General features: G+C 35.2%; 7 protein-coding genes across 12 annotated transcripts; 5 read left to right on the top strand and 2 right to left on the bottom strand.

Annotated features, from left to right (window-relative positions):
- Positions 1–260: 260 nt before the first annotated feature.
- LOC106762798 (protein PLASTID TRANSCRIPTIONALLY ACTIVE 14) lies at positions 261–7,926 on the top strand. The gene is made up of 13 exons (XM_014646869.2): positions 261–438; positions 521–673; positions 1,883–2,020; positions 2,253–2,378; positions 2,564–2,692; positions 3,329–3,418; positions 3,508–3,658; positions 4,481–4,590; positions 5,894–5,965; positions 6,504–6,609; positions 6,709–6,906; positions 7,479–7,521; positions 7,636–7,926. The coding sequence occupies exons 1-13, from the start codon at positions 385–387 to the stop codon at positions 7,712–7,714; spliced, it is 1,449 nt and encodes a 482-aa protein (XP_014502355.1). The 5' UTR covers positions 261–384; the 3' UTR covers positions 7,715–7,926.
- Positions 7,927–9,308: 1,382 nt separating this feature from the next.
- On the bottom strand, positions 9,309–12,050 carry LOC106760054 (pentatricopeptide repeat-containing protein At3g57430, chloroplastic). Its single transcript, XM_014643491.2, has one exon. It carries the CDS (start codon positions 12,005–12,007, stop codon positions 9,344–9,346), a length of 2,664 nt encoding a protein of 887 aa, XP_014498977.1. The 5' UTR covers positions 12,008–12,050; the 3' UTR covers positions 9,309–9,343.
- Positions 12,051–12,309: 259 nt separating this feature from the next.
- On the top strand, positions 12,310–16,367 carry LOC106759796 (mitochondrial amidoxime-reducing component 1). Of its 2 annotated transcripts, none has more exons than XM_022780406.1 (8): positions 12,310–12,545; positions 12,639–12,788; positions 13,985–14,161; positions 14,396–14,538; positions 14,618–14,682; positions 14,824–14,926; positions 15,814–15,924; positions 15,997–16,367. In XM_022780406.1, exons 1-8 carry the CDS (start codon positions 12,428–12,430, stop codon positions 16,126–16,128), a joined length of 999 nt encoding a protein of 332 aa, XP_022636127.1. In that variant the 5' UTR covers positions 12,310–12,427; the 3' UTR covers positions 16,129–16,367. The 2 variants fall into 2 exon arrangements, with proteins under 2 accessions (XP_022636127.1, XP_014498623.1); XM_014643137.2 differs by having other exon boundaries at positions 12,313–12,545; positions 14,447–14,538; positions 15,997–16,330.
- A 644-nt stretch (positions 16,368–17,011) lies between these two features.
- LOC106759722 (mitochondrial amidoxime reducing component 2) lies at positions 17,012–20,401 on the top strand. 3 transcript variants are annotated; one of them, XM_014643039.2, is made up of 8 exons: positions 17,017–17,475; positions 17,591–17,740; positions 17,902–18,081; positions 18,970–19,061; positions 19,143–19,207; positions 19,355–19,457; positions 19,776–19,886; positions 19,967–20,401. In XM_014643039.2, the coding sequence occupies exons 1-8, from the start codon at positions 17,358–17,360 to the stop codon at positions 20,096–20,098; spliced, it is 951 nt and encodes a 316-aa protein (XP_014498525.1). In that variant the 5' UTR covers positions 17,017–17,357; the 3' UTR covers positions 20,099–20,401. The 3 variants fall into 3 exon arrangements, with proteins under 3 accessions (XP_014498526.1, XP_014498527.1, XP_014498525.1); XM_014643040.2 differs by lacking the exon at positions 17,591–17,740 and having other exon boundaries at positions 17,012–17,475; XM_014643041.2 differs by lacking the exon at positions 19,967–20,401 and having other exon boundaries at positions 17,016–17,475; positions 19,355–19,556.
- On the top strand, positions 20,108–21,497 carry LOC106760055 (cationic amino acid transporter 5-like). Its single transcript, XM_022780409.1, has 2 exons — positions 20,108–20,244; positions 21,238–21,497. Exons 1-2 carry the CDS (start codon positions 20,151–20,153, stop codon positions 21,468–21,470), a joined length of 327 nt encoding a protein of 108 aa, XP_022636130.1. The 5' UTR covers positions 20,108–20,150; the 3' UTR covers positions 21,471–21,497.
- LOC106761930 (cationic amino acid transporter 5-like) lies at positions 21,367–23,123 on the top strand. Its single transcript, XM_014645556.2, has one exon. The coding sequence runs from the start codon at positions 21,512–21,514 to the stop codon at positions 22,253–22,255; it is 744 nt and encodes a 247-aa protein (XP_014501042.1). The 5' UTR covers positions 21,367–21,511; the 3' UTR covers positions 22,256–23,123.
- LOC111240524 (pentatricopeptide repeat-containing protein At4g20090-like) lies at positions 22,173–25,919 on the bottom strand. Of its 3 annotated transcripts, XR_002667691.1 has the most exons (3): positions 23,819–25,919; positions 23,148–23,465; positions 22,173–22,306 (listed from the first exon to the last, which is right to left on the bottom strand). XR_002667691.1 is itself a non-coding variant. In XM_022780408.1 (2 exons), the coding sequence occupies exon 1, from the start codon at positions 25,765–25,767 to the stop codon at positions 23,830–23,832; it is 1,938 nt and encodes a 645-aa protein (XP_022636129.1). In that variant the 5' UTR covers positions 25,768–25,919; the 3' UTR covers positions 22,261–22,306; positions 23,819–23,829. The 3 variants fall into 3 exon arrangements, 1 of the variants encoding a protein (XP_022636129.1); XR_002667690.1 differs by having other exon boundaries at positions 23,148–25,919; XM_022780408.1 differs by lacking the exon at positions 23,148–23,465 and having other exon boundaries at positions 22,261–22,306.
- Between the last annotated feature and the right edge of the window lie 711 nt (positions 25,920–26,630).

Here is a 26,630-nt window from a genome sequence, read left to right on the forward strand (position 1 = left end):
AATACTTATAAAAACAAAATTTTACCATAACAAATCCTAAAGAAAAATTATTAAACATGCATTAGTGTAAAAAAAAAGATAGAATAGTAAATTTGGTGCTTGGAAATATAGCCAAGTTTCAATTTTATCCCTAAATACTAATTAAACAGTAAAATTTAAAAATATTTCTATATTTGGTTTTCCCTTTCAAATAAATTCTGTATACTATTATTAAAATGCAATTTAATATCTATTATTATGATTAAAAGGCAATTTACATAAGTTGGTGGAAGCAGAGACTGGATAACGTTCTCCTCTATTCATATTCTTCTGCCTACACTCTGCTCTGTTACTGTCACTGCTCACATGCTTTAACTCAGTGCTTCTCTCCATTTTCATTATCCAATGGCTTCTTTTCCTCTTTACAAGCCAACCCACACCATTTTCTCCAATACCCAGGTTCCAATTTCTTTCCTTTTCCCATCCATTTTCTGTCTCTCGCCTCTGAACCTCTTTCCAACCATGTTTTCTTTCTCAACAGTTCACGGGCTTGCGCAGTGGCTTTTTCTGGCGACCCTCTTACTCCTTTGAGGCTCTTCCTGAAAACAAAGTACAACCCATTAGAGCTTTGGTTGCTAAATCCCCATTTCCCCTGTTTCAACCTCCTCAAGTTGAAGAAGAGTCACCGTCTGAGGTAAATCCCATTTTTTGTGTTGCCTGTTTTGCCCCTTGCTTATTTGCTGTTGGTTGTTTTTATGTTTTGGCACTGACTGACACCTATGAACAGTTTGTGTCTTTGCTGTTTCCTTAATTTGATGTGCTTTGATGTCTGCAACACTTAAGCATGCTGGAGACGGGAGCCATTTGTTAGTCTTATATAAAGATTTAAAAAAAGTAGTTTTTATAAACGAGATAATCTAATTTGAACTTTTATAGAGAATCTCATTTCACGAGCGTTTTGTCCTCCTTGTATAAGTACTTATGGAGAAGCTTGTTAAAATATACCTTAGTCCATCTTTTTTGAGAGCTAAGTTGCATAAGTTTATTTAACATATACGAGAAACTCAATTCATTTTACCTTTTTTTATTCTTGCAGAAGTGATTAGAGAAAAGTTTATTGAAATAAGACCTATGTAACGCTTTTTCTGTGATTAGTTAGTTTTTGTTTGTCTTTATGCATGTAACAAAGTGGATTTAAATACTGTAATAGTGTATGGAGCAACTCCATCCATATAGTTCATGATTGTTACTAAGAAGTTGATATAGATACATGTGCATATTGAGATTAAGAAAAGTAGAAGAATGTGGGGACAAGATAGGGTTTACAGTGAGAAGCAAGAAAGGTGGCAAGAAAAGAGGGCTTACAGTGAGAAGCAGAAAAAAAGAGATTGGAAAAATAAGGCTTAGCCCAGAAGCAGGAGAACCTGAACAAAAGATGCTGAGAAAAGATGAAACTTTAGGGAGAGAAGTTTTAATTGAAGAGACTACAGATGGCTATGACCATCCGAAATCTTGAACAATAATGATATTAACGACGACATCATAGTAGGGGAATGGGAAGGAAACAAAGTTGATAGGGAGCTTACACATTTCTAGTTAGAACATTGTCTTAATATATGTTGCAACTAGATTTTAATATATAGTAAACGTATTCGATACTTTTATGTTCACAACACTTAATACGTTACGGTGAATGTTATTTCTAGAATTTGATGCGTTTTTATGTGTATAACTCTTATTGTGGTAGAGTAAGGGTTGTTTCTAATTTGATCTGCTTTTATGCATATTAAGATTCAATATCTTCTTTCTTGAACGGCCGGCCTTTTAAAGAATTCTTCAAGGGGCTTCTGTTTGATGAAATGTTTCTTCATTATCTTTTTTGTTAATTTATTTGTTCCTCTAGTTGGAGCCTGTGGATCCTGACTTCTACAAGATTGGGTATGTCCGAAGCATGCGAGCTTATGGTGTTCAATTTAAAGAAGGGCCAGATGGTTTTGGTGTGTATGCTTCCAAAGATGTAGAGCCTCTTCGCCGACCAAGGGTAAGTGACTGTATTTAATATTGCTCGTTGCCACAAGTGCTGATACATCACTAAAGTTCTACCAGATATATATAGCCTTTCCAAACAGCTGGTAGTGGAACAAGTGAAAATGATTGCACTTAATGTCAAAATATACAATTATTTAGATATTTAGTTATTTGTATCATGTCGTTTATGATTATAATTTTGGTAGCTGTCCATGGATGATTTCTCTAATGATGAAGTTGGGCAGGTTATAATGGAAATTCCTCTTGAATTGATGTTAACCATAAGCAAGAAGCTCCCATGGATGTTTTTCCCGGATATAATTCCCTTGGACCATCCAATATTTGATATTATTAACTCAACAAATCCAGAGGTATTTGGAATTCTCCTCTAAGTTCATTAGATCATAGTAAGATATAACCAACTATGCTTGATAGTTTTTTGCTTTTGATGATAAATGCTTATGTGTCATCCTTTGTTTTAATTGTCGTACCTGCTACAAAAGTAAAAAATGTTCTGGTCATCTGCCTAATGCAATTGTGTAAATCTTTATGGCAGACAGATTGGGACCTAAGGTTGGCATCACTTCTCCTATTTGCATTTGACTGTGAAGGCAATTTCTGGCAATTGTATGGTGACTTCTTACCAAGTGCAGATGAGTGCACTAGCCTACTTCTAGCTTCAGAGGTGTGCATAAAACAAACTGGATTTACATCACCGTTGTTAGATTGGGGAATTCCATTTTTTTAATTATTACTGATCAATTCTTGATATCAAAGGGAGATCATGTACCCAGTATATGTTTCAATTCACATATAAAGGGCCGTTTTAAAGTTTTCTCCTTGATGTTGGATTATTTCATAAGACTAGGAAAAGTAGTACTAGTTCTATCACGTGTTACTTGTCTATTTTCTTTCTGGTGTTCTGTGTAAATTTGAGGGACCCTTTAATTGCTTCTTCTAATATTAAGATATTTGTTTGGTCTACATAAAATTTAGGTAGGAACAATGTAGTCTTGCAACTAATTCTACTAGATATTGCACTTAAATAAGCTTCCATTTGCAAATAGTTGTAATTTGTAAATTACTCTGGTCCTTGTAGGTTTTATATTTTTACGTTTTCTTATGGAAACCTTGACGATAACATAAACTTTGGTTGAGCCACAAGATATATGTCAAGTCTTAATTAGCATGGATTAATCCCTTGCAATCTTAAGGTTTTACTGCATGCATTGACATGCATTTAAATTGCTTTATTTTGAAACTTACAATAAAGTTTTAGTAGTAGTTTTATGTCATCCCATCTATTGATCTGTATCGCTAGGAAGAACTTTTGGAGCTACAGGATTCCAATCTCGCTTCCACTATTAGAAAACAGCAACAACGAGCCTTAGAATTCTGGCACAAAAATTGGGTAAGCAGCAAATTCTTACTTGGTTAGTTAGTCCTCCATTTTGCAAAACTTATGATGCATTCTTAACAAATTGTGTTGATCTTGTTTAGCACAGTGAAGCACCCCTTAAAATAAAGCGTCTTGCTCGTGATCCACAAAGGTTCATTTGGGCAGTAAGTATTGCACAGTCACGATGTATTAACATGCAAATGAGAGTTGGTGCGCTAAATCAAGAAGCAAACATGCTGATTCCTTATGCTGGTGAGCTCAGTTCACCTAACTCTGACTAAATATATTACCTTTCATGCAGTCATATAGTCAACGGGAACTTTTATCTTTGAATTTTACTGTAGTTCTATTTTCTTAAGGAGTTTGTTTATTTTGATGTCATTTACCTGTTTCAGGAGAAACTCTAGAAATTAGAAAAATATAAAACTTGAAAAATAAGCATTACAAAGCCATATTTCATTATTATAAATTTATAATAGGAGTATATATTACAAAGAAGAACTTAAAAATTTCGCTGTTTGATTTATTCAATATGCATGGAATACGTTTTTTTCTGACTCTTTAAGCAGAAGAAAAAATTGTATAACATGCTAAGTTACATTCTCTTGGGGGAATTTATTTCTTTTCTATTTTTGATAATGTGAATTTTAGAAATGAAGTTTGTTGAGTGATTGGAACTAATAGTATGGATTGTGAGTTAGTTGTGAACCTTTCATTTTCTCACCGGCTTTCTTTTACATTAAATTTGGTTTTATTTCAAGTTAAAAAAAAAAAAAATCTTTATCCATTCCTTGTCTGTTATTTTTTCTTTGTATTGTTAGAAATTTGAACGACTATCACATTTTTATGCAACTGATTATACAAATAAACGAACACTATTAGACAGTCCTTGAAATTGTCTTTTTCTTTCTATATCACTTTAATTATCAGAAAAAGAAAACAAAGCAATATTGTAGAGGTAAAGAAGTGGCCAAAATTTTGCAATAGTTTCTTTGTATATATTGCATGTGGTGGCAGCATTTATTTTTACAACTTAAAACTAAGCTAAATGATTAACATGGTCTTGTTTTTCAGATATGCTGAACCATTCATTTGAGCCAAATTGTTTTTTCCATTGGCGTTTTAAGGACAGGATGCTTGAGGTTCTCATAAATGCTGGACATCGTGTTAGAAAGGGAGATGAGGTAAGCTATTTGCTTTTTTTGTGATAAATATGTTCAATGTATTTAAAGTATGCTGGAACTTCTCTTAGGAAATAACTATCATTAGTAGTGCATGTAAATTAATTATCCTAATAGTTTATTTTATACACAGGTGTCGTTTATCTCCTAGATGTATATGTAATCTATTTTTTATTTATCATTTGATTGGTAAGGAATAACATTTTATTTATCATAATCTTCCAATTCTGTTCATGGTGCTTGGGGAAACCTCTTCAATGAAGTGGTGATTATATCAATGCATTGTACTTTGGGATAGCTCTTCAACTTTTGCTACTCATTACTCTAATTATCCAATGCTTGGAACCTTCCAGAGGTCCCTTGAGAACCAAGACATATGTATTGTGGTTTAGAATGTTATTAGACTCTAACCTTTCTTAATGATGTAAAATGTTCTCCAGGGTGTAGTCCTGTAACAATTAACTTCACTTAGGAAAAAGAAAGGAAAAAAAAAAGAAAGAACAGAAGAAGAATAGGATGACTAAGCCTCCTAAAGTTACAAAGCAACACACACTTAAACAAACACAATTAACAGGAAAAAGACATAAAAGGAAATCATCATCATTACTTCAAGAAGGATCTAAAGTGGATTATTAACTCAAGAAGGCTCTGCAGTCCCTTTGCATATTTGTTCAAGAAACCCCCATAAGAACTGGTCAGCCAAAATGCTCAGAAAAAGCTAGATAACAAGTCATCTAAAGAGGATAGCTGCTAAATGAAAATTCTCATGTTACGCTATAGATACATGCATCTAAAACCAGAAAATAGAGCAAAGGTCCACAATTTCTTGCATTGGAAGATGCAGTTGCATTTAGTCCCGCATCAAGTAAAGATATGACCTAATTACAATTCACAAACCGGTTTGTGAGATTGAATTAAGTCCAAATTTTAGGATCTTGCTATAGCCAAAAACACTAATGGAATGGGGAGGAGGGAAAATAATGAAATTGAAGTAAGAAATGAAATCCATGTTTCCCTAAAAAGTTAAACATCTTATGGGTCAAATTCATATTGATGGCTAGCATATAATCATGACTTCATGTTTTGTACTTATCTTTATTATTATGGTCTAGACATAGGAGTATCATTGTTCTTAAGGTTGAAATATTAATTTGTTATTTTATTCGTTAGATGGAATTCCTTTAGAGCATAAATGCTTTTATGTTGGAGTAACTAAAATATTTGCTTCCATGTTTATTTTATCATTTGTATTGTATAATTCACCAATACATGAACACTCTGATTATACTGTCCAAAATTGTAACAGATGACAGTTAATTACATGAGTTCGCAGAAGAACGACATGTACATGCAAAGATATGGATTTTCATCACCTGTGGTAATTTTCTTTCAACTAAATCTTGATGAATGGGATTTCTATATCTTTTTGTTCTTTATCCTGAATATTTGTGGGTAGAGGAAAGTATACATTAAATAGAGCCCATTACAGAGCTCACTGTCAACCATGAAGAGTGTCTTTGTTTTTTACCCCCACGTCAGCTTTCTTCAATACTACCTTTAATCGACATCTTTTTAACTCCTCTCACCTTGGTTGTTGCCACACTTTATTCATTCAATAATCTCAACCACATCTTTCACCAAACTTAGTCTCAATGTTAAAAGATTTAGTTTTCCATGTAACTATGGGAAAATCCAATTAAATAATTTTAGTTTGATTTAAGTTTATATAACCATTCTGATATGTACTTCCAATGGTCACTTTGAAGTATGACACATGAAAGTGCTTCTTTGAATTATTTATATAATGATTTCGTTATTGATTTTTGCTTGTAATGAACAATTCATGCAAACTTCTACTTTTTCGGTTTATATGCTGAGTTTTTGAAATGTAGTTCTCAGAGTTGCTTAAATTGCAGAATCCATGGGATGAGGTAGAATTCTCAGGCAATGCACGTATTCATTTGGATTCCTTCTTGTCAATCTTCAATATATCTGGCCTTCGTGAAGAGTATTACCATAACAGTATGGCCAATATGATTTTTCTTTCTGGAATCTGCCATGTTACACTTAAGTCTATTCAAATTGGCAATATTTAGATTGTTAATGAGATATTTTTGGCAGACGATCTGTCAACGGATGGCAATACTTTTGTTGATGGAGCAGTCATAGCTGCAGCACGAACATTGCCAAGTTGGTCAGACGGGGATGTTCCTCCAATTCCTAGTGTGGAAAGAGAGGCTGTGAAGGAGTTACAAAATGAATGCCAAAAGATGCTCGCAGGATTTGTTACAACCTCTAAGCAAGACCAGAAATTGTTAGGTAAAATTTGTCGTTTGTAGCCTTACTGTAGAAAGTAGCTACACAGAACTAATTGTCGTAATAATTTGTATTATGCAATCATTGCTTTGTGAGAATATAAGTATATATTATCCTGAAAGTGGTATACATAGCCTCTTAAGTTTTCTTCTATATCAGTAGCACACGTGAGCTTGAAAATGTTTTGGGGTATATTCTGGTTAACCTGGAGTCAGTCTATCTACATTGCCGAAACAAGTTACAATTCTACATGACAATTATATCTTCTACATAAGCTTCATCACTTCTATGGAAGTTCATTAACCCTGCAAAATTTACTATGTAGTACTTTTGTCTACAATGTTAGTTGTACCAGACATGCGTCTTGAGTCAATTATGCAAATCCAATGGGCAAAAGGCTCAAAATATCATTAGGTTTATAAAATAGTCATATGTTGAGCCCTTGTAAAATTGTAAGACCAAAGTTTATTAAAAGTTCCAGGACTGCGTGAGTATTTTGACTAACTCAATTGATCAAAATTTACCCAAAGTTTCATGATACAAGCTAATTCTTAGCTTACACATCATGATTGCAGATTCCATGACAGATGCTACGAGGACACTAGAAGCTGCAATTAGGTATGCCATATTTACATCATTTAGCTGTTTCAAAAGTCTTTTAAATTTTTTGTAAGGACATCTTAATTCCTAAACCCTCTAATTATGGTTTCTCTGTGAATGCCACATATGCAGGTATAGATTGCACAGAAAAATGTTGATGGAGAAAGTTATCAAAGCATTAGACATGTACCAAGAGAAAATACTGTTCTAATCCCGATTCTACTGCAGGAGAATAGTTAGGAAATTTTGTTAACAATGCGGTATATATACCTGTAATCCCTCTCACCGAAACAATGCTCGGTAATGCTCGGTATCCATTAACTGCAGATTCTTCATTATGTTGTACCTTACCAGCTTTTGTGTTGTACCTTGTGCAAGTTCTAAGCAAATTAATAAAGAGTTAAAGCATAGAAAGAAATCAAACCGGTCAGCAAGTCACTTGTTTAACCATGTATCGTATGTTAGCACTTCGAGTCATTCATATATATATATATATATATATATATATATATATATATATATATATATATATATATATATATATATATATATATTAATAGTAAGATAACACACATTTACGTCATTTGATGTATGTAATAAGAATAAAATGATTATAAAAAAATGAATTTTTTGTAATTTTTTAGAAAAGAAGAGTAAAAAGTAAAAGAAAAAATAATATTAAATGAATGAAAAAAATTTGAGTGTCAAAATATTATTTTTCATGTATATATATAACAAATGATTAAATATGATGGGATTATTATATTTTATTAATTAATTTATTAAATTTAATTAAATTATGGTTAAAGGCTATATATGAAAATTTTATTAAATAAGATTATAAATAATATTTTAATTTGTTAAAGGATTAAATTAAAGTATTAAAATTAAAAAAAAAGGAATTGATAAATATAACAAAAATGGATCATGGTTCCTATTTATAACTATATATAATTTTTTTTAATTTTTTTAAAAAGAGAATTTAAAGTGTTTTACAGATGGAAGATTTCTTATAAAAAGAGAAAATTAAGAAAAAAAATCTACAGTTATTATGTTAGAAGATCAAATACCAATTAATTTACATTGTTAAAAATCAAATATTAATTAATTTACATTGTTAAAAATCAAATATTAATTAATTTACATTGTTTTCAATTATCTATAAGCTTCTGCGTGTTGCTCTATTAAAGAAGGTTTATTATGTTAATGTAACATCGAAGAGTTGAACTGCAAAAGATAACATAAACACCTTTCAAGAAAAGTGTAAATCTCAAAATTTCATACGAAAGCAAATGACAGCTTGGCAAGTGTTTAAAGACAACATGACAATATGCAAAAATCAATACAGCAGAGCAAGATGTTTATAGATTGTGGAGTAAAAGAAGCAAGCAAGATGCTTATAGATTACTTCAGATATAATACCCAGTACTTACAACATGGAAAATTGAGGAATAGAGATAAAGAACCGAGAGACCGCAATTAACGAAGAAAATTTCCGGCATTAATCATGATATGCTGTGTATTGTTGTGGAATATTTATCTGACACAAGAGTTGTTTTCAATAAAAAAGTAATTTTTTTCTTTTTATGATTTAAAGACTTCATCTTCTGGTCTTAAATTTATTGTCCCGTAACCCTCCTTTAAATCAAAGGATCTTTTAAGACCCATGTTTTAAAGTTACCATCTTAGATATATGGTCTTTGTTACCATGCAGTATAAATGATAGTTTCTCAACTTCTCGTGTAAAAACGTAGTTGAGAGGAAGAAAAACAGAGGGAGATAGGGAGGAGGCTGAGATGAATAAATTAGAAAAAATTAATATTTTACTATTCACTTTGTTTTACCAATAATCCCCACAAGAGCAAGTTCCATTTCTGAAATGATGGAACCTTCTAACATCTCTAAGAATGATTTCTCTGTCCACAATCTTTGATATGATTTTAGTGGCAACATGACAGTCATTACAAACTCGAAGGTTTTTGGCAACCCTGATGGTAGTCCCTGGGAGGGTATTTAAAAGGCCAAAAGCTATAGCCAGTCTCTCACTGTGCCCACATAGCATAGTTTCTTTCTCTTCATCATCAACGTTGTGAAGAACACATGAAGTATCAGGCACATAGCCCTCCTTTCTCATTCTTTGGGACAGAGTTTCAAGATACTCATGAAGTTCTTTACTCTGTGGGTGTGAAGCATCCCCTGCCAAAAACTTATGAACCTCATCACCATGCTCAATCCAACTACAACCAGGTTCTTTTCTTACTCCCATTTCCTTCATTTTCTTCCGTACCTCTATTGCCTGTTCCCAGAGCCCCGCTGAGGAGTATATGTTAGACAGAAGAACATAATGGCTGGCTACATTTGGCTCCAAGAGAAACAGGTTCTTTGCCGCAATTTCACCAATTTCTACACTCTGGTGAATCCTACAGGCGCCAAGCAAACTACTCCATGCATCTATTTTGTTCAAATTGGATGGCATTGTGTGGATCAATTCACAGGCCTCTTTGATCCGACCAGATCGGCCAAGCAAGTCCACAAGACATGCATAATGGTCAGCTCTGGCTTCAATCCCATGACTAGCTTTCATTGTATGGAATAAATGAAGGCCTTCATCCACCATCCCAGAATGACTGCAAGCAGCAAAAATAGCAATATAGGTCACTTCATTGGGCCTTATTACTTCCCTATTGCTTCCTTCTGCTGTCATTCTTCTAAAAAGTTTCAGAGCCTCTTCCCCTTTCCCATGCATCCCATACGCCATGATAAGAACATTCCAAGTAATAACATTTCTTATCGGCATTTGATCGAAGACTATCCTAGCCAAGTTCAGGCAACCACATTTTGCATACATGTCCACTAATGCACTTCCCACAGCAACATCCATTGCCAACATTTCTTTAACAGCGTAAGCATGAATCTCCTTTCCTTTACCTAACGCTGCCAAGGCAGCACAACCCGGAAGCACAGCCATTAGAGTTACCGAATTCGGCTTGAGGGGAATGCTCACATCATCTTCACAATCAACAAATGTGTCTCTCCCATCTTCACCTTGACCTCTCTGCATTTCATGCAAAAGATTAAGTGCATCATCATACCGCCCACAAACAGCACAGCCAGTTATCATCGTGTTCCAGGACACTATATCCCTTCTATCTATCTCACCAAATATCATCTTCGAAATTTTAATCCTTCCCATCCTGGAATACATGTCCATCAACGCATTCTGCACATACTTATCCTTCCCTAATCCCTTCTTCACAACGTAACCATGGATCCCTTCTTCATCCAAAAACTTCTCGCAACGCACACAGGCAGGCAAAACACTCGAAAAAGTAGTGGCATTGGGACAAAACTCAGACTCAGAAACCATCTCAATAAACAGTCTCAACGCTTGATCATCAAGCTCATTCCGAGCATAACCAGCAAGCATGGCATTCCAAACCGCCACCGTCCTCCTCAACACTCTATCAAAAACCAACCTACCCTTAGCAGCCTGTTTGCAATTACAATACATGTCAATCAACGCAGTCCCAACAAACGAATTCTCAATCAAATCCCCACTCCTCAACGCATAGCAATGAATTTCTCTCCCAATCCTCAACCTCTCCAGTTGAGAACAAGCTGGCAAAACACTCGCCAGTGTAACCCCATCAGGCCTAACCCCGTCAACGATCATAAGGTACATATACATCAACGCTTCCTCAAACCTATCATTCTGAGAAAGAGAACTAATAATAGTGTTCCAAGACACAATATCTTTACCATCAAACACGTCAAACAATGTCTTAGCATCGCCAACTCTCCCCAATCTCGCATACATGGTCACCAACGCATTGTTGGTATAAGTTCTCAAATCGTCGTTTCTCAGAGTATACGCGTGCACTTGCTTCCCGAGCCGCGTGCCACCCTGCACGTGAGAGCACGCGTGTGCCACACTGACCAGCGTGAACGAAGTGGACTCCACGTTTTCCGACAGCATTAACCGAAACAAGTGCAGGGACATCTCCCACTCCTCGAACCGACACATCGTCGCGATCATGGAGTTCCAAGACACGTGGTCTCGCTCGGAGATTTTGTCGAACACGAGGCGCGCGGCAGCGAGGTCGCCGCATTTGCCGTACAAGTTGACAAGGGTGTTAGCCACGGCAACGGAGGACGCGTGGCCAAACTTGAAGACGTGCCCGTGGAGTTGTTTCCCGAGGCTGAGGTCGTGCACGGCGGTTGCAGCCTTGAGAACGGCGGGGAAGGCGAAATTGTCGGGGGTTGCGGCGGCTGCGAGCATGGCCGCATAGGTGGCGATGGCGTCGTGGAAGGAAGAGGATTGGGTCTGGTATCGGAGGAGGTCTATCCATTGGGACGGAGAACGGAGTTCTACGGCGTCGGCGGTGGCGGTGACGGTGGGTGGAGGAGGGTGTTTGGGAGTCGGGAGAGTGCGGATTTGGTGATGGGTTTGGAGGGAAAAAGGATAGGGGAGTGGCGGTTGGATAAGGTTAAGATTCGAATGCATTTTAAAATTGTGTCTTTTATGAAACTTTTTCTGCTACTTATCTTTTTCTATGCTATAGGAAAGTATTTCAAATCATTTAGACAAAAAAAAATTAAAATTCCTTTTTTTCAAAATTGTTTTATCTCTATTTTTTAAAATTAAATTAAACTTCAACAAGAAAAATAATCTGAAAAATGTGTTCACCGTGAAAGTAAAATAACATTTTTACTTTAAAATCTAAAATAATTTAAAATAAATTTATTATAAAAGTATAAATATTAATTTTTTATGAAGTAGTCGTGTAAAAGTTTCCAACTTCAGATTAGTCTAGTTCTGCAAGGAAAACGTGGGTGGGTGGGTGTGTGCTTGTTGTTATGTCCGGTGAGAGTTGTATAAAGGTTGTTCCTTTGTGATGGTGACACAGTGAGAGCATTAGGGAGAATGGAGTCTGAATTGTTGGCACCAACAATTCCAGCAGCCAAAGTTTCAAGCCTCTTCATATACCCAATCAAGTCATGCCGTGGAATTTCTGTTTCCCATGCTCCCCTTACTCCCACTGGTAACTCTTCTTTCTCTCCTTGTTTCTGGCCGAATCAACATACACAAAACTGTACTAATATTATTCATATTATATTGTTATCTCGTGTGACAGGACTTAGATGGGATCGGCAATGGGTGGTGGTGAATTCCAAAGGGAGGGCATGCACCCAAAGAGTTGATCCAAAGCTTGCTTTGGTTGAGGTTCAACTGCCACCAGATGCACTTGCTGAGGACTTTCAACCTACGAACAATTCCTATATGGGTAACCTCTTCACAACATGTGATGATTTTCTGGTTATTTATTTCAAATATAGATGGATTGATATGCCGGTGGCACCTATGTTTTCATTTACAAAGAAGAATAAAAAAAGTATTTTATGAATGAGGAATGATGGAAATTAGAACTAGCTAGAGGATTAGATTCTCTAAAGGGAGTGATGTTCTCTCCTTCAGAAAATTGGAAGTTAGGCTATCTACTGAACTTGTCTTTATAGAAATTATTTTCATTTAACTTCTTTAAAAGTTAAGATGGATAAGGATAAGTTGATTTTTACTTATGGAGATGCTCAATGCATTTTACCTTCATATTTTCTTATTATGGAGACGTTTATTAAGTAGATTTTGACTATACTTTGATACTGGTACATATCCAATAGCTAGACTGGCAGTACTGGTCTCTGTTTTGATTGAAAAATCGTATCCTCATGGTCCGGGTTTGGATGCTGGTAAGGTTAAATAGAATGGACAGAACAGTTAGTCAGGGGAGTTGGTCAAAGAAATATATGGGTTTATGTTTCAGTCATAATAGAATTAAGAACATATTAAGATTAATTCAACCGCCAAAAAACTTATATCTCCAGGGTGTACTTTGTTCATATTCTTGGCTAATTTGGGATATGTCTTTGGTGACCACTCCTCCTCCTCCCCCCTCTCCCCTCGTGTGTCATATCTTCCTTAGAGACAATCATGGTTTGTTGCTTGGTTCTTAAGTTTACCTTTTTGGCCTTCTTTTCCTTTTGGTCTCTATGTTATTGTCTTTTACACTATAATTTCTTATCCTTTGCTTTGTTATCTGTCTCTTCTTTCTGTATGACTCCTGGCATCAATTTGTTGGATTCTTGTCTCGTGACCATCTGAAACTGTAGCATTTTTCAACGGACATTTTTTTTAATTCAATTTTTACTTAAGAACGTTGTACCTGTCGGTCAAATTGTAGCATTCTGGAATGCTTGAGATAGCAAGGATACCCTGACATCAACCCTCCTATTCTTAGTTAATAAATTCACTTTTTGTTGATTCCTCATTTGACAAATGCTTTCCTTGTGTTCTTTGTTTTGAAAAACAAAGTGGCAGTAGTTGAATTGATGATGGACTTTGTCTTTTCGCATTCTTCATTATCATGATTGTTTTAATATATTTTAGTATATAAATATTAATGCCGCTACCTTTATATTACAGTATTGAAAGCTCCTGGGATGGAATCTCTCAAAATTTGTTTGAGTAAACAGCATGAAGTAACAGAAGCTATCATAGTCTGGGAATGGACTGGATCTGCCTGGGATGAAGGAATAGAAGCCTCACGGTGGTTTTCAGATTTTTTAGGAAAACCCTGTCAACTGGTCCGCTTCAATGCTGGTAGGTCATTGAAACTATGAAACATTAAATATTAAGATAATGAGCACAGAATTGTCAAGAAGGGTTTGTTACCTTAGACATGTAATGAATTGGTAGAGAACTATAACCGTTTAGGGAATATACCTGCAATATTACTTGAAAGAACTATTAACTTGCATTGCGTTGATTCATTAAGATGAATACATATTACATTGTCTGGAGAAAGAGAGATTATTTATCAAGCATAACTCACAGAAAGAAAGCAAAACCCATTAATACGAACCTCTTCAATGTTTCCAAATGAAGCTTCGGAAGTTAGACGAGTGGATCCTAATTATGTTGGGGAACAACATCGGACCTATTTCTCTGATGGTTATCCATTCCTACTTTTATCTCAGGTCAGTCCAGTGTACAAATGAAGTTTTATTTTACTTAAACTCTGATTTTCTACTCAGTATTGTCATTTATGATTTTCAGGAATCATTAGATGCACTGAATGAGCTTCTAAAAGAACCCATACCTATTAATCGTTTCAGACCCAAGTATTGATTTTTCAATTTCCGTTGTTTAGTACTACAATTTTATTGTTTCATAAATTTGTTGCTAATTTATACCTGAAAGTACTGTTTTATCTAAATGGATTATTAAATCACATAATTGAGTTTTTTTGCTCCATGATGCAGTATCCTTGTAGAAGGTTGTGACCCATATTCTGAGGACTTGTGGACTGAGATACAAATAAGTGGGTTTTCATTTCAGGGAGTCAAGCTGTGTTCCCGTTGTAAGGTGAAGAGTTCTTTTATAAGTTCCCACCTATCTTGTGCTCATTGGAACCTTTACCTGGTGACTTGTGTTAACAACTTTAGTTCTAACATGTACCACTATAATAGGCATACATTAGCCTCTGTGTGATGTAGAGAGCTTGGATGGTGTGTTATGTGCCTTTTATTAGATAAAGAAGCAAAGAATGAATATCACTTTCAATTAGGGCTCAGTTGCTGTTATCACCAACTTTATATCATTCTAAAACAGACATGACTTTATAGAACTTCATAATTTTTTAATATGTATGTAATTCCTCTTGTCCCTTAGATTAATACCCAGGATCATATACGTATCACTAATTTGGTTAGTTTCAAGCATGTGCATTAATTAAGGAGGACAGGACTTGGGTATATCTTTCTATAATTTTAGGATGAGATGTAAGGATGTTATGGGTTTATTGGAGCAAAGGATGGTATCTCTCCTCTCCCTGGCCCAAAATTTAACGAGCTTCCTTCTAGCACTTTTTTTTTTTCCTTACCCTGATGTTTTACATTTATCATTGGTTGTACACACCCGAATCTCTCATCAGGCCTTAAGTTTAGATCTTGTTTGAATAAAATTTTTTTATAAGTTTTTCGAAAAGAAGAAAATAAATAAAAAAATGCGTTGATTTTCTCCAGAAAGTAAAATGAATTTAATTAAGTGCATAAGTTGATTCTAGTGTAAAAGTGGAGCTTAATTCATTTTACCTTTTTTTTTTTCCACCGAGTGTTCATCAGTAAGTTTACAAACAAGGACTCACTGCTCTTAGTTGCTTGCCGAGAAACCTTAGATGTTGAATAGATAATGTCTGCATTTATCTACTATTTCTTAGTTTGGTTGTGTTTGACTTGCATGATTATGTTCAGGTACCCACAATTAATCAGGAGACTGGGATATCTGGATCTGAGCCAACTGAGACTCTTATGAAAACTAGGTCTGGCAAAGTCCTTAGACCAGATGGAAAAAATAAAAACAAGGTGAGGCACTTAGTCACCAAGCTTTCTATGAGTATTCCTTATGTTTTATTGACATGTTTATTGCTTATACAGGTATACTTTGGTCAGAATATGGTATGGAACTGGATGGATTCTTCTGCTAAAGGGAGTGGAAAAATCATTGGAGTTGGAGATCCTGTTTATGTTCTTAGAAAGGTCTCTTCTGCAGCCGAAGCAGCTGCCTGAACTGTGTATATAGAATCTGCAGGATTCTAATACCAGCAATTAAAGTGCTGCAATTACAAACTTTATCAAACATCAGCCTATTAAATTTCCACCATTGTTATAAAATGTAATATACACTTTAGTTTTGTATGTCTAATTCAATAAATATATTATATGTGTGTCTGTTTCCATATTCCTGAAAATCAATTTAACTTTTAAAATATCCTGGAATGTAATTTACGGAAATGTTTTCTTTTTCATTGTTCCGGAGCTACATATGGTGTATTCTGCCTCATCTTAAGTGAATTACTTATTGTGCTTCTTTCAATTTTCTTATTTCAAAGTATATGTCTGTGTTACTAAATTTTTCTTGAGTTATCATAACTATTATATTAGGGATATAGTTGAAAAAAAAAATATATTATCCTAAAATTTAAAAAATAACATAAAAGAAGAGATTTTTTACTAAAAAACTAACTATCGAAAAGGAACTGAAATGGTATGTTAGTAGTTATTATAAGTAATTGATATTTAAATTCTTTAATGAAAGTTTGGGATTTAATTTTTAATTTATGTTGAAATCAGGATAATAGGCATAATTAACTTCCAAGTCAGTGGAATGAGTGACAAAAATATTAGTTAAATATTAAGTATAATTTTCAATACTTTCTAGAAAGAAAGTATAATTAGTTCTTCTAATTATTAGTTTAAAGTTTTGTTTACATTTAGAAAAAATTATATCACTTTGATCATTTTACTAAATTCGATAATCATTTTCAGAAAAAAAAAAAAAAAACTCTAAAGAAAACTGTTTCTTCTGTCAAATTATCTTATCTATAATGTGATGTCGTGTCAGGATAACTGTGTACTTCTAGGAAAACTGCCTGTTCCTGTGGAGTTCTAAAGATATTTTAGATTGCTTGGTTGGAAGTCACAAATGAACTGAGATGAACGAAAATGTGAAAAAACCATGCAACGAGTTTAAAACTGTCTCATAATCATAAATAAACATGTGACTTTGTCAGTAAATTTTATATTTTTGATGTTTACACTAGATAGTTACGCGCGTTTCTTTATTAAGTTGTTTGAGTTTTATTTTTACAGACGTTAGTTCAAACAAACATAGTGAAAAACTTGATTTCACTTACTAATTATATGCAAAAGTAATGAGTTTGGATTCTGTTTGATGGTGAATGCTGCTATAATAAGAGTAACCTATTGAGAGTGGTGAATTACTTAGAAGAGAAAGAATGGGTGGTGGAGCATCAACAACACCAACACCTTCAGCCAAAGTATCAGCCATCTTCATATACCCAATTAAATCATGCCGCGGAATTTCTGTTTCCCATGCTCCACTCATTCATACTGGTATGAAATCTTTCTTTCTTTTCTTTTTTTTTTTTTCCACAACAATTTTGTTTCTTTGTTTGTTTATGATGTAGTGTATACACAGGTTTACTAGTAGTCTTGAGTTGTGTGACAGGATTTCGATGGGATCGACAATGGATGGTGGTGAATCCTCATGGAAGGATGTACTCTCAAAGAGTTGAACCAAAGCTTGCTTTGGTTGAGGTTGAACTGCCATCTGAGGCCTTTCTTGAAAACTGGGAACCAACTCAAGAATCCTATATGGGTATATTGCATGTTCCAAAACCATAGCATAATAAATAGTAAACATCATTAAATCAGTTTTTAGATAGCACGTATTCGTGTTGTTGAAAAAAGATTGGAATTTCATGTTCTTGATGGTTGTTTTCTTCCTAGTTTAATGTTAAGTGCCACTTGATATTACAGTGGTGAAAGCACCTGGGATGCAAGCTCTCAAAGTTTGTTTGAGTAAACAAGAGCAGGAAGTAGCAGACGCTGTCACAGTATGGGAATGGACTGGATCTGCCTGGGATGAGGGAGCCGAAGCATCTCAGTGGTTCTCAGATTATTTAGGAAAACCATGTCAACTGGTCCGCTTCAACACTGGTAGGTCTGCGAAAGTATGAAACCTTAGAGAATAAGATAAGAAGAACAACAAAAATGTTTAGAGTGGTGTACTTTAGGCACGTAATTAATTGTTAAAGGAGTAAAGCTTTTTTCAGAACAGAACTCATGCAATGAATCATTACAATGAGTGCACATTAACTGTCTGGAACTCTTTAAGTTGATAGCATGGTCCATAGAAACAAAAACCTATAATGCTGTGAATTAGAGGGCTGGCCAGTTTTAAGACCCGTTTCTTGCTGTGTTGTCTCTCTCATTTTGCTTTGAATGAGAATGCCGGTCAGCCTTGTTATCTTGAACAGGTCACCCAACAGACAAGATACAGATTTCATATACTATCCATTGAAAGTTTCCTTTTGGCCTATGAAAGTTTCATATACTACAGATTTCATATCCATTGTGTTTATGCTTAATGTATTTGAAACTTAGGATGATTCTAGAAGTCAATGAGAGAATATGTTTTATGTTTTAAGTAGGATTGTAGTTTTTCAAATAAATCTGTTGTTTTATTTATATATTACTGTTATTTTATGCTATGCTAAATGTATGCAACAATATAACATGAACCAAACTACAATGTTTTCCCGTTGCATGCCATGTTACCTGTGAACCCAATGTCGTATCAGTGCTTTGAATGGCCATAATAGTTATGATAACAGTCCAGTGTTATATTTCCAAACTGTAACCAAAGAATCTTAACAAGCCTTGGAGAGTTAAAGGGGAAAGAAACAGACACGAGACCTGCATTAGGCCTGAATTATCTTGTGCAGCAAAGTTGGCTTGAGAACCAAATTACTTCCAGTAGTAATATACAGAGTTTGAGGTGTTTACTTTGAGATTAAAATATTTATTTAATGTTTCCAAATGCAGCTTCTGAAGTTAGAAAAGTGGATCCTGATTATGTCAAAGGACAACATGATACCTTATTTACTGATGGTTATCCATTCTTACTCGCATCTCAGGTCATTCTAGCTGGGAATGAAGTCTATATTTTACTTATTTGCTGAATCTTTTACTCAGTATTTGTCATTTATCACTTTCAGGAATCATTGAATGCACTAAACGAGCATCTGAAGGAGCTCATTTCTATTAATCGGTTTAGACCCAAGTATTGATTTTTCAATGTGTTTTTGTTTACTCCTGAAATTGTATTGTTTCCTAATGTTTGTTATTTACATACACCAAGAAGGTGCTGAACTGATCTAAGCAGATTATTAACTCACACGATTGAGTTTTTGGGTGTTTCATTGTGCAGTATCCTCGTTGAAGGGTGTGAACCATTTTCTGAGGACATATGGACAGAAATCAAGATAAGCAAGTTTTCATTTTATGGTGTTAAACTCTGCTACCGTTGTAAGGTACTTTATAATGTCCCACCCATCATTATGCGCCTAAAGAACTGGAGCACATGACTTACCCTGACATTGTCCATCTATGACTCATCTACTCGCTACTCTGTAATGCTTTTCTAACTTAGATATCTATCACATGGATTTGACTCTTCTAAAGTGAGCAAACATTTAAAGTTGGGGGGCATACAGTGTTGATTTGAATTGAAGTGCCTCCTTCACTTTAGAGGAGCTAGATTCTAAAACGCACATGCCAATCAAATTTTTCCTGTAATTTCTTAGTTTTCTTGTTTATGCAACTGGCTTGATTGATTGTTGTATGAACAGATACCTACAATCAATCAAGGGACCGGAATAGCAGGGCCTGAACCAAATGAAATTCTCATGAAAACTAGGTCTGGAGAAATCATAAGACCAAATGATAAAAATAAAAAAAGGGTAAGACCTTGAGTCATCAAGCTTTCAATAAAGCTATTTTTGTTTAATGATGTGAAATGACATGTGAACTGCTTCTGTAGGTTTACTTTGGTCAGTATATGACCTGGAACTGGACAGAATTTTCAGCTGAAAGAAGTGGTAAAATCATTGAAGTAGGAGATCCTGTTTATGTTCTTCGGAAGGTCTCTTCTTCAGCTGAAGCAGCTGCTTGAACTGCGTATGTGGAATCTATATCGATGCTATATGAGAAATTAAAGAGCTCCAATGACAAAAATGATCAACCATAGTATGCAAGCTGCGGCCTGTGATAAGGCTTGTGCAATGAATAAAGAGGTTTTATTTTTCTATTCCAATTATGGTAAGTGGTGCCAAAGATAGTTGCACGCACAAACTGGTTGAAATGTGATTGGTTACTGAGTAGTTCCATGAATCCACTCGTGTATTCTATCAAGAAAACAGCTAAAATTGTCTCCAAAAATATCCACCGAATGAATTGGCAGCAGTGTTTATTCGTTGATGAATGAGTGGATTCTATTGTTTAACCATCCAATAAATGATAAGAATTTTCAAATTTTATGGTCCAAATGGTGATCACTTACACTGACAGCATCTAAAGTAATCTCATTGACCTTGGGTTGTGCATCTAGCACACCAATTTGTCTACCTTCATGCACTGTTAAAGTGATGATCATGCCAACTTAGCCTTAGCATGCCGAGGCTTTCACAATGATTGCAACCATGCGTGGACAAGTTTTTGAGAAAATACTTGATAAGAGAAAAAATTAGAGTAAACTGATTTTTGTTATAAGCTAAAATGCATCTGAAATTTTAAAAATTTTGAATAAAATCGTTTTATTAAAGTTAAAAACAAACAAATTTTAATTTATGAATTCTTTTTATCATCAATGAAAAGAAGTTTATCCATCCAAAATTTATGTGCTGATCTAATATCAAATGCTCATTCCCACGGTTCAAGTATTAGATATCATATATACCGCCTACAAGAGAATTTTTGTACTATTACAATGCCAAGAACTCGTTCCGAGATCCACTTATTAGATATACTTGATAATAGAGCTTGATTTTGGTAAGATTTGTATATTAAAATTTAAAATTACACCTACTACTACTTTCAAAATAATAGTTACAAAAAAAATTAATATTTTTAATTTTATAAATATGTAACACCCTCTTTTAATATTGTTGGATCCTATAGCTTCTGGGGTTCTGGTGATTGCTTTAGTGATCACAATAATCAGCACAAGAAAAACTTCATTTCTCAATTGGATAGCTTCTGCCATTAACACTGCTGTTATTATATTTGTGATTGTTGCCGGGTTTATTCATGCAGACACATCAAATTTGTCACCCTTTTTACCTTATGGGGCTAAGGGGGTGTTTCAAGCTGCAGCAATTATTTATTTTGCATACGGAGGATTTGACAATATTGCAACCATGGCTGAGGAAACCAAGAAGCCATCAAGGGACATTCCTATAGGTTTGGTTGGGTCAATGTCCATGATCACAGTGATTTATTGCCTGATGGCACTCTCGCTGAGTATGAGCAGAAATACACAGCAATAGACACTGGTGCTGCATTCTCAGTTGCATTTCAGCATGTGGGGATGAAGTGGGCAAAGTATGTGGTGGCTTTTGGAGCCCTGAAGGGAATGACTGCAGTGCTTCTGGTGGGGAGATTGGCACAGGCACGTTATATTACTCAGATTGCACGATGCCACATGATCCCACCATGGTTTGCTCTTGTGCACCATAAGACCGGAACCCCAATAAATGCTACATTGTTGATCACCATTGCAAGTGTCATCATAGCTTTTTTCACAGGCTTGAAGGTGCTGTCAAGCTTGATATCTGTGAGCACACTCTTCGTCTTCATGATGATATCTATTGCCCTTCTGGTGAGGAGGTACTACGTCAGAGGGGTCACACCAAGGGAGAACCTGTTAAAGCTAGTTATCTTCTTGGGGCTTATCATTGCTTCTTCAATGGGAATTTCAGCCTACTGGGGGCTGAGGCCGAGGCCTAATGGTTGGTTTGGATACACTGTGACTGTTCCTGTTTGGTTCTTGGCAACTCTAGGGATATCATTGTTTTTGACTCAGCAGAGGGTGCCAAGAGTTTGGGGGGTTCCACTTGTCCCATGGTTGCCATCTTTGTCAATTGCAACAAATGTATTCCTGATGGGGTCTTTGGAGTATGAAGCCTTCATAACATTTGGAGCGTGCACAGTGGTAATGCTGATCTACTATTTTCTCTTTGGACTTCATGCAACTTATGATATGGCTCACCAACAAGAAAAGCTGCAATCAAAAGTTGATCACAGAGAAACCATCAAGAATGAAGGGCCATAGACATTGCGCATTTGTTTTGAGCATTTTGAATTAGATTTCCCTCACGCAAACCTGTTCCACAATTTACATGAAATTATTCATGCTAGTAACCATTGAATAGTTGAATAAAAAAATGCAGGTCATATTACTCAACAAGAATAGAAGAATTGAATAAATAAAGAAGAATCATGTTTCAATTGATTCGTACTTGCACAGTGTATTTTCTCTAAAGGTTATCCAATGCAAGGAGCAACATGGGCAATAAACAATTCTACAGAAATAGCAGAAAATAGATAAAGGTTTTTTAATAAAAGTGTTTACGATATCAATATTCAACATTTCAGCTCAGACACGGTTAACATCACTAATAAATGTTTTCCCCGCATCATAAACAAATTGCCAACATTTGATACCAAATATATCACAGCCCAAAAACGGTTGCACTTTGGACAAATTACTGTATTTACTGAAAGACTCGGAAAGAATGCTTCAATAGCATACATAGTTCTCTCAAAAGCTTCGCGTACCACTATCAAATTCATCATACCAATTACCAGAGAATACTTTTGACAGAGTACACTGTACTGTGGAAAAAACCGAAGGCTATAATCAGCTAAAAAAGCTTTTAGAAATCAAGAATGAATTACCAAAACAAAATTTGCTTATTACTCATTATACAACAAGAGTAGAGAACGTTTAAGAAAATTAAAATACGCATGAAATGACCAGATAAACAACAATTGTTGATACTTTGACTATTGGTTTCATTCCTCACAGCCCCACAATTTTTCTCACTCAATCATCATCTACGACTGTGATAGATAACTATGGAACTATCGTATTTTTATAGACCAAGCATCCTAGACCAATTTGAAAAAAAAAAAAAAAATAGCAAGGAAACCAAGTAGCTTACATAGAAAGATAATTCTGGGTCCTATAGACAACCATTACTAAAACATGAGTCTTTCATTCTGTTCCTTTGCACGTAAGATAACAAAATACGAACTCTGCATTCTGCACATGCCCACAAAAGAAAATTGCACTTTTGTGTGTTGGCATCCAGCAGCTAATTAGTTCAACAATTAATCGTATCATTGACTTTCATTTGCCTTCTACAAATGCAATCTGCAATATAGTTGCATATTCAACACAATTGTTTGGTGACTAAATTTACTGATAGCATTTTAAGATGTTGTGACGTGCTTACACAGCCAATGACTTCAACAGAGCCCTGTAGAAATACATCAGTCAAAATATGGTGCATTAACAAATAGATCATAGCCAATTGGATAGTGGAACATTTTAAGCTTCAGGACAATGATCCCCATTGTAAGTTTTAAAATATTAATATTTTAAACATCTGAAGTGGTTAAGTGATATTATAATCACTTGTCACCTGTTTGGTTCACACCAACATCTCCACACAGGCCAAATGAATATAGGATAGCAGAAAAGTCGGTATTTGAAGTGTATAACACCATCTGGCTTTATGAAAGTTCAAGGCGTTTGGCTTGAGGACCTCAATCAAGCTCCCTGTATCCAAATTTCCTAAGATCCAAGGAAAATTGTAATTGAACAACATACCTTACCAGATTTTAGCAACTTAGCTTGCTCCAACATTCACTGATGACTTTTCGACCATTTTTAGGTTTGCAGAGCTGTTGAACAATCATTGCCCACGTAGAAGCTTTAGGCAGCAAAAATTTATGCAGCATCACTTCGATAATTCTGAAAGCACCTATTGTTCTCTGTTTCTTAACTAGCCTTACTACAAGCTCATCTAGAAACTCCCTACCATCTTGAGGTGGATTCACATTTTCTCTTAAAGTTTTCAAGAATATGTCGCACGTAATAAAATCAGGATCACAACCTTGATCTAGCATAATATTTAGAATATCAATGGCTCGAGAGATGTTATTATGCATGCAAAAAGAATTTAAAATTATGTTATACGTTATCACATCCGGCTGTACCTCCGGCCCCTGACAAAGCATCTGATTGAAAAGTTTCACGCCCTGTTCCATTAAGTTAGCATTACATAAGCCATGAATCATTGAACTGTAAGCCACAACATCTAATTTAATTCCCCTACTCAGCATTTGCTTCCACACCATTAAAGCCTCCATAATCTTCCCATCCTTGCACAAGCCATTAATTAGTATACTGTAACAAACCTCATTATGATTACAATTATCGGTTGCCATCTCTTTCCAAACAAGAATAGCTTTATGGCTAATGCCTGCTTCAAAATAACCCCTCATTAGGGAACTGTAAGTGAAGGAATTGGGCAAGTAACCTTTACTCTTCATTTCAGATAAGACCTCCCTTGCTTCATCTAACTTCCCTTCTCGGCAAAGCCCATCAATAAGAGCACTATAAACAACAGTATTTGGTTCACATCCCTTTCCAACCATTTCCTTCCACAACTGCATTGCATGATTGAATTTTCCCTCCTTGCACAGGCCGCTGATAAGGGACGAGTACACATACTCGTTCCCACGACGGCCTCTCTCTTCCAAGGAGACCAAAACTCGAGCCCCATCAGAGGCTCTACCCTGTTTAACAAACCCATTAATAAGTGTTCCAAAAGTAACATCATTAGGCACACACTTACTCATCACCATCTTATTCAACATACTCACCGCCTTCTCCAACTTTCCCTTGAGGCACAAGCCATGAACAAGTGCATTATAGGTCACTTCATTCGGGACACAACCCTTGAGAAACATATTATCAACAAGCTTAGCCGCACGTGCCAAGTCACCATTCTTGCACAATGCACTGATCAACACATTAAACGCCACGGGGTTAGGGAAGGTGCCCTCAACTTGCATTTCATCCAACAGCGAAACCGCCTCGTCGATTCTACCCTCCTGACACAACCCATGCATCAAGGTCGAATACGTGTATGCATCGGGAGCACAATTCCGTAGTGGAATCTCTCTAAAAACCTCAATTGCTCGATCAACCAAACCAAGCCTACACATGGCCTTAATGACCAAGTTAAAAGTGAGTGCATTTGAGTGTATGTTAAAACTCTTGGATGCAACAACATGTGAGTAAAACTCCAAGGCACGATTGAAAAGACCCTCTTGAATAACCACATTGAGAACCGAATTGAATGATTTCACAGTTTGTCTACACTGAAACTCACCCCCCATTCTGAAGAACAAGTCCACAGCTTTCTCAGGCAAATGGGCCTTCCCATAAGCTTTGAACATAACAATGAAATTCTTCTCCATAAAAGCCCTTCTTTCGCGCTTCATTTGATCAAGGACCTCTTCCAGGGACCCAAAATCGAGGCTAGAGGCGTGGTTCTGAATGAGGGAATAGAAAGACAAATCACCCAATTTGTAAGAACCCATTTTGGTACCTGATTTGAAGATTTCAGCCGAAGGGTGAGGCTGAGGGCCATGGGGAGAGGAAGAATGAAAGGGGAATGTTAGGTTTAGGGAGAAATAGGGATGGAGTGTTGCTGGAAGAGAGTGTTTGAGAAGGTTTGTTGTGGAGCACTTGGGCAGAGCATGGATCATTACAAAAATGTGGGGTTTTGATTTAATGGACAGTGTCAGTGAGTTGAGTTCAGAGTTTTGAGAACGTTATCGTCGTCTTGTCGGAGATGGAGGCGATTGTCTTCTTCAGTTCTTGCATTTTCATGAAGACGTTGAGGGAGCAAGAGCAAACCATATATATTAAATTTAAGACCTAAGGATAATTAAAAAAAAAACATTAAACTATGTTGATTTGCCATAGTAAAAGTATATATATGTATAAAATCCTCTATTTTAAAAATGAAAAATATTTAATTATATAATAAAATTAACTTTTTAAATTGTAAAAAGTTTAAATGAAATAAAATTATTAGAGAAACTCATTATACTGAGTTGAATAATAAATATAATTAAATTGAGTCTGGTTTATGTTGTTGATTTTTGTGAACCAGTTCAATTCAAGTACAATTTTAGTTGATTGATTAATTAAAATTTAAAACAAAAAAAATTAACTATTTTAAATATAATCACATTTTATGTTATTATTTATTTTCCGAATGTGATAAAATAATCTCTCGATTTAAAAAGTAGTGATTATGTAATACTGTTACGTTTGCTTGCCTTTGCGTAGCGTTAAACAAATATAAATTAATAATTGAATATTTAAAAATAATTATGTAAAGAGAGATTTTCTTTTTTTCCTATTAGTTAAGTGTTGGTGTGTCACTTACGCATTTACATACATCGTCCAAATCTGTTTTAGGCATAGATATCTTAGAATCAATTAAAGTTATAATATTTTAACAAAATAAATTAAAGATAATTACGATTTTATTCTACTTCAAGAATTAGTTTTATATTTTTTGTATTAAAAATTTATATAAATGCTTTTGCATATATTATGT

The sequence above is a fragment of the Vigna radiata genome, chromosome 5, assembly GCF_000741045.1.
Source record: "Vigna radiata var. radiata cultivar VC1973A chromosome 5, Vradiata_ver6, whole genome shotgun sequence".
Classification (NCBI taxonomy): Eukaryota; Viridiplantae; Streptophyta; class Magnoliopsida; order Fabales; family Fabaceae; genus Vigna; species Vigna radiata.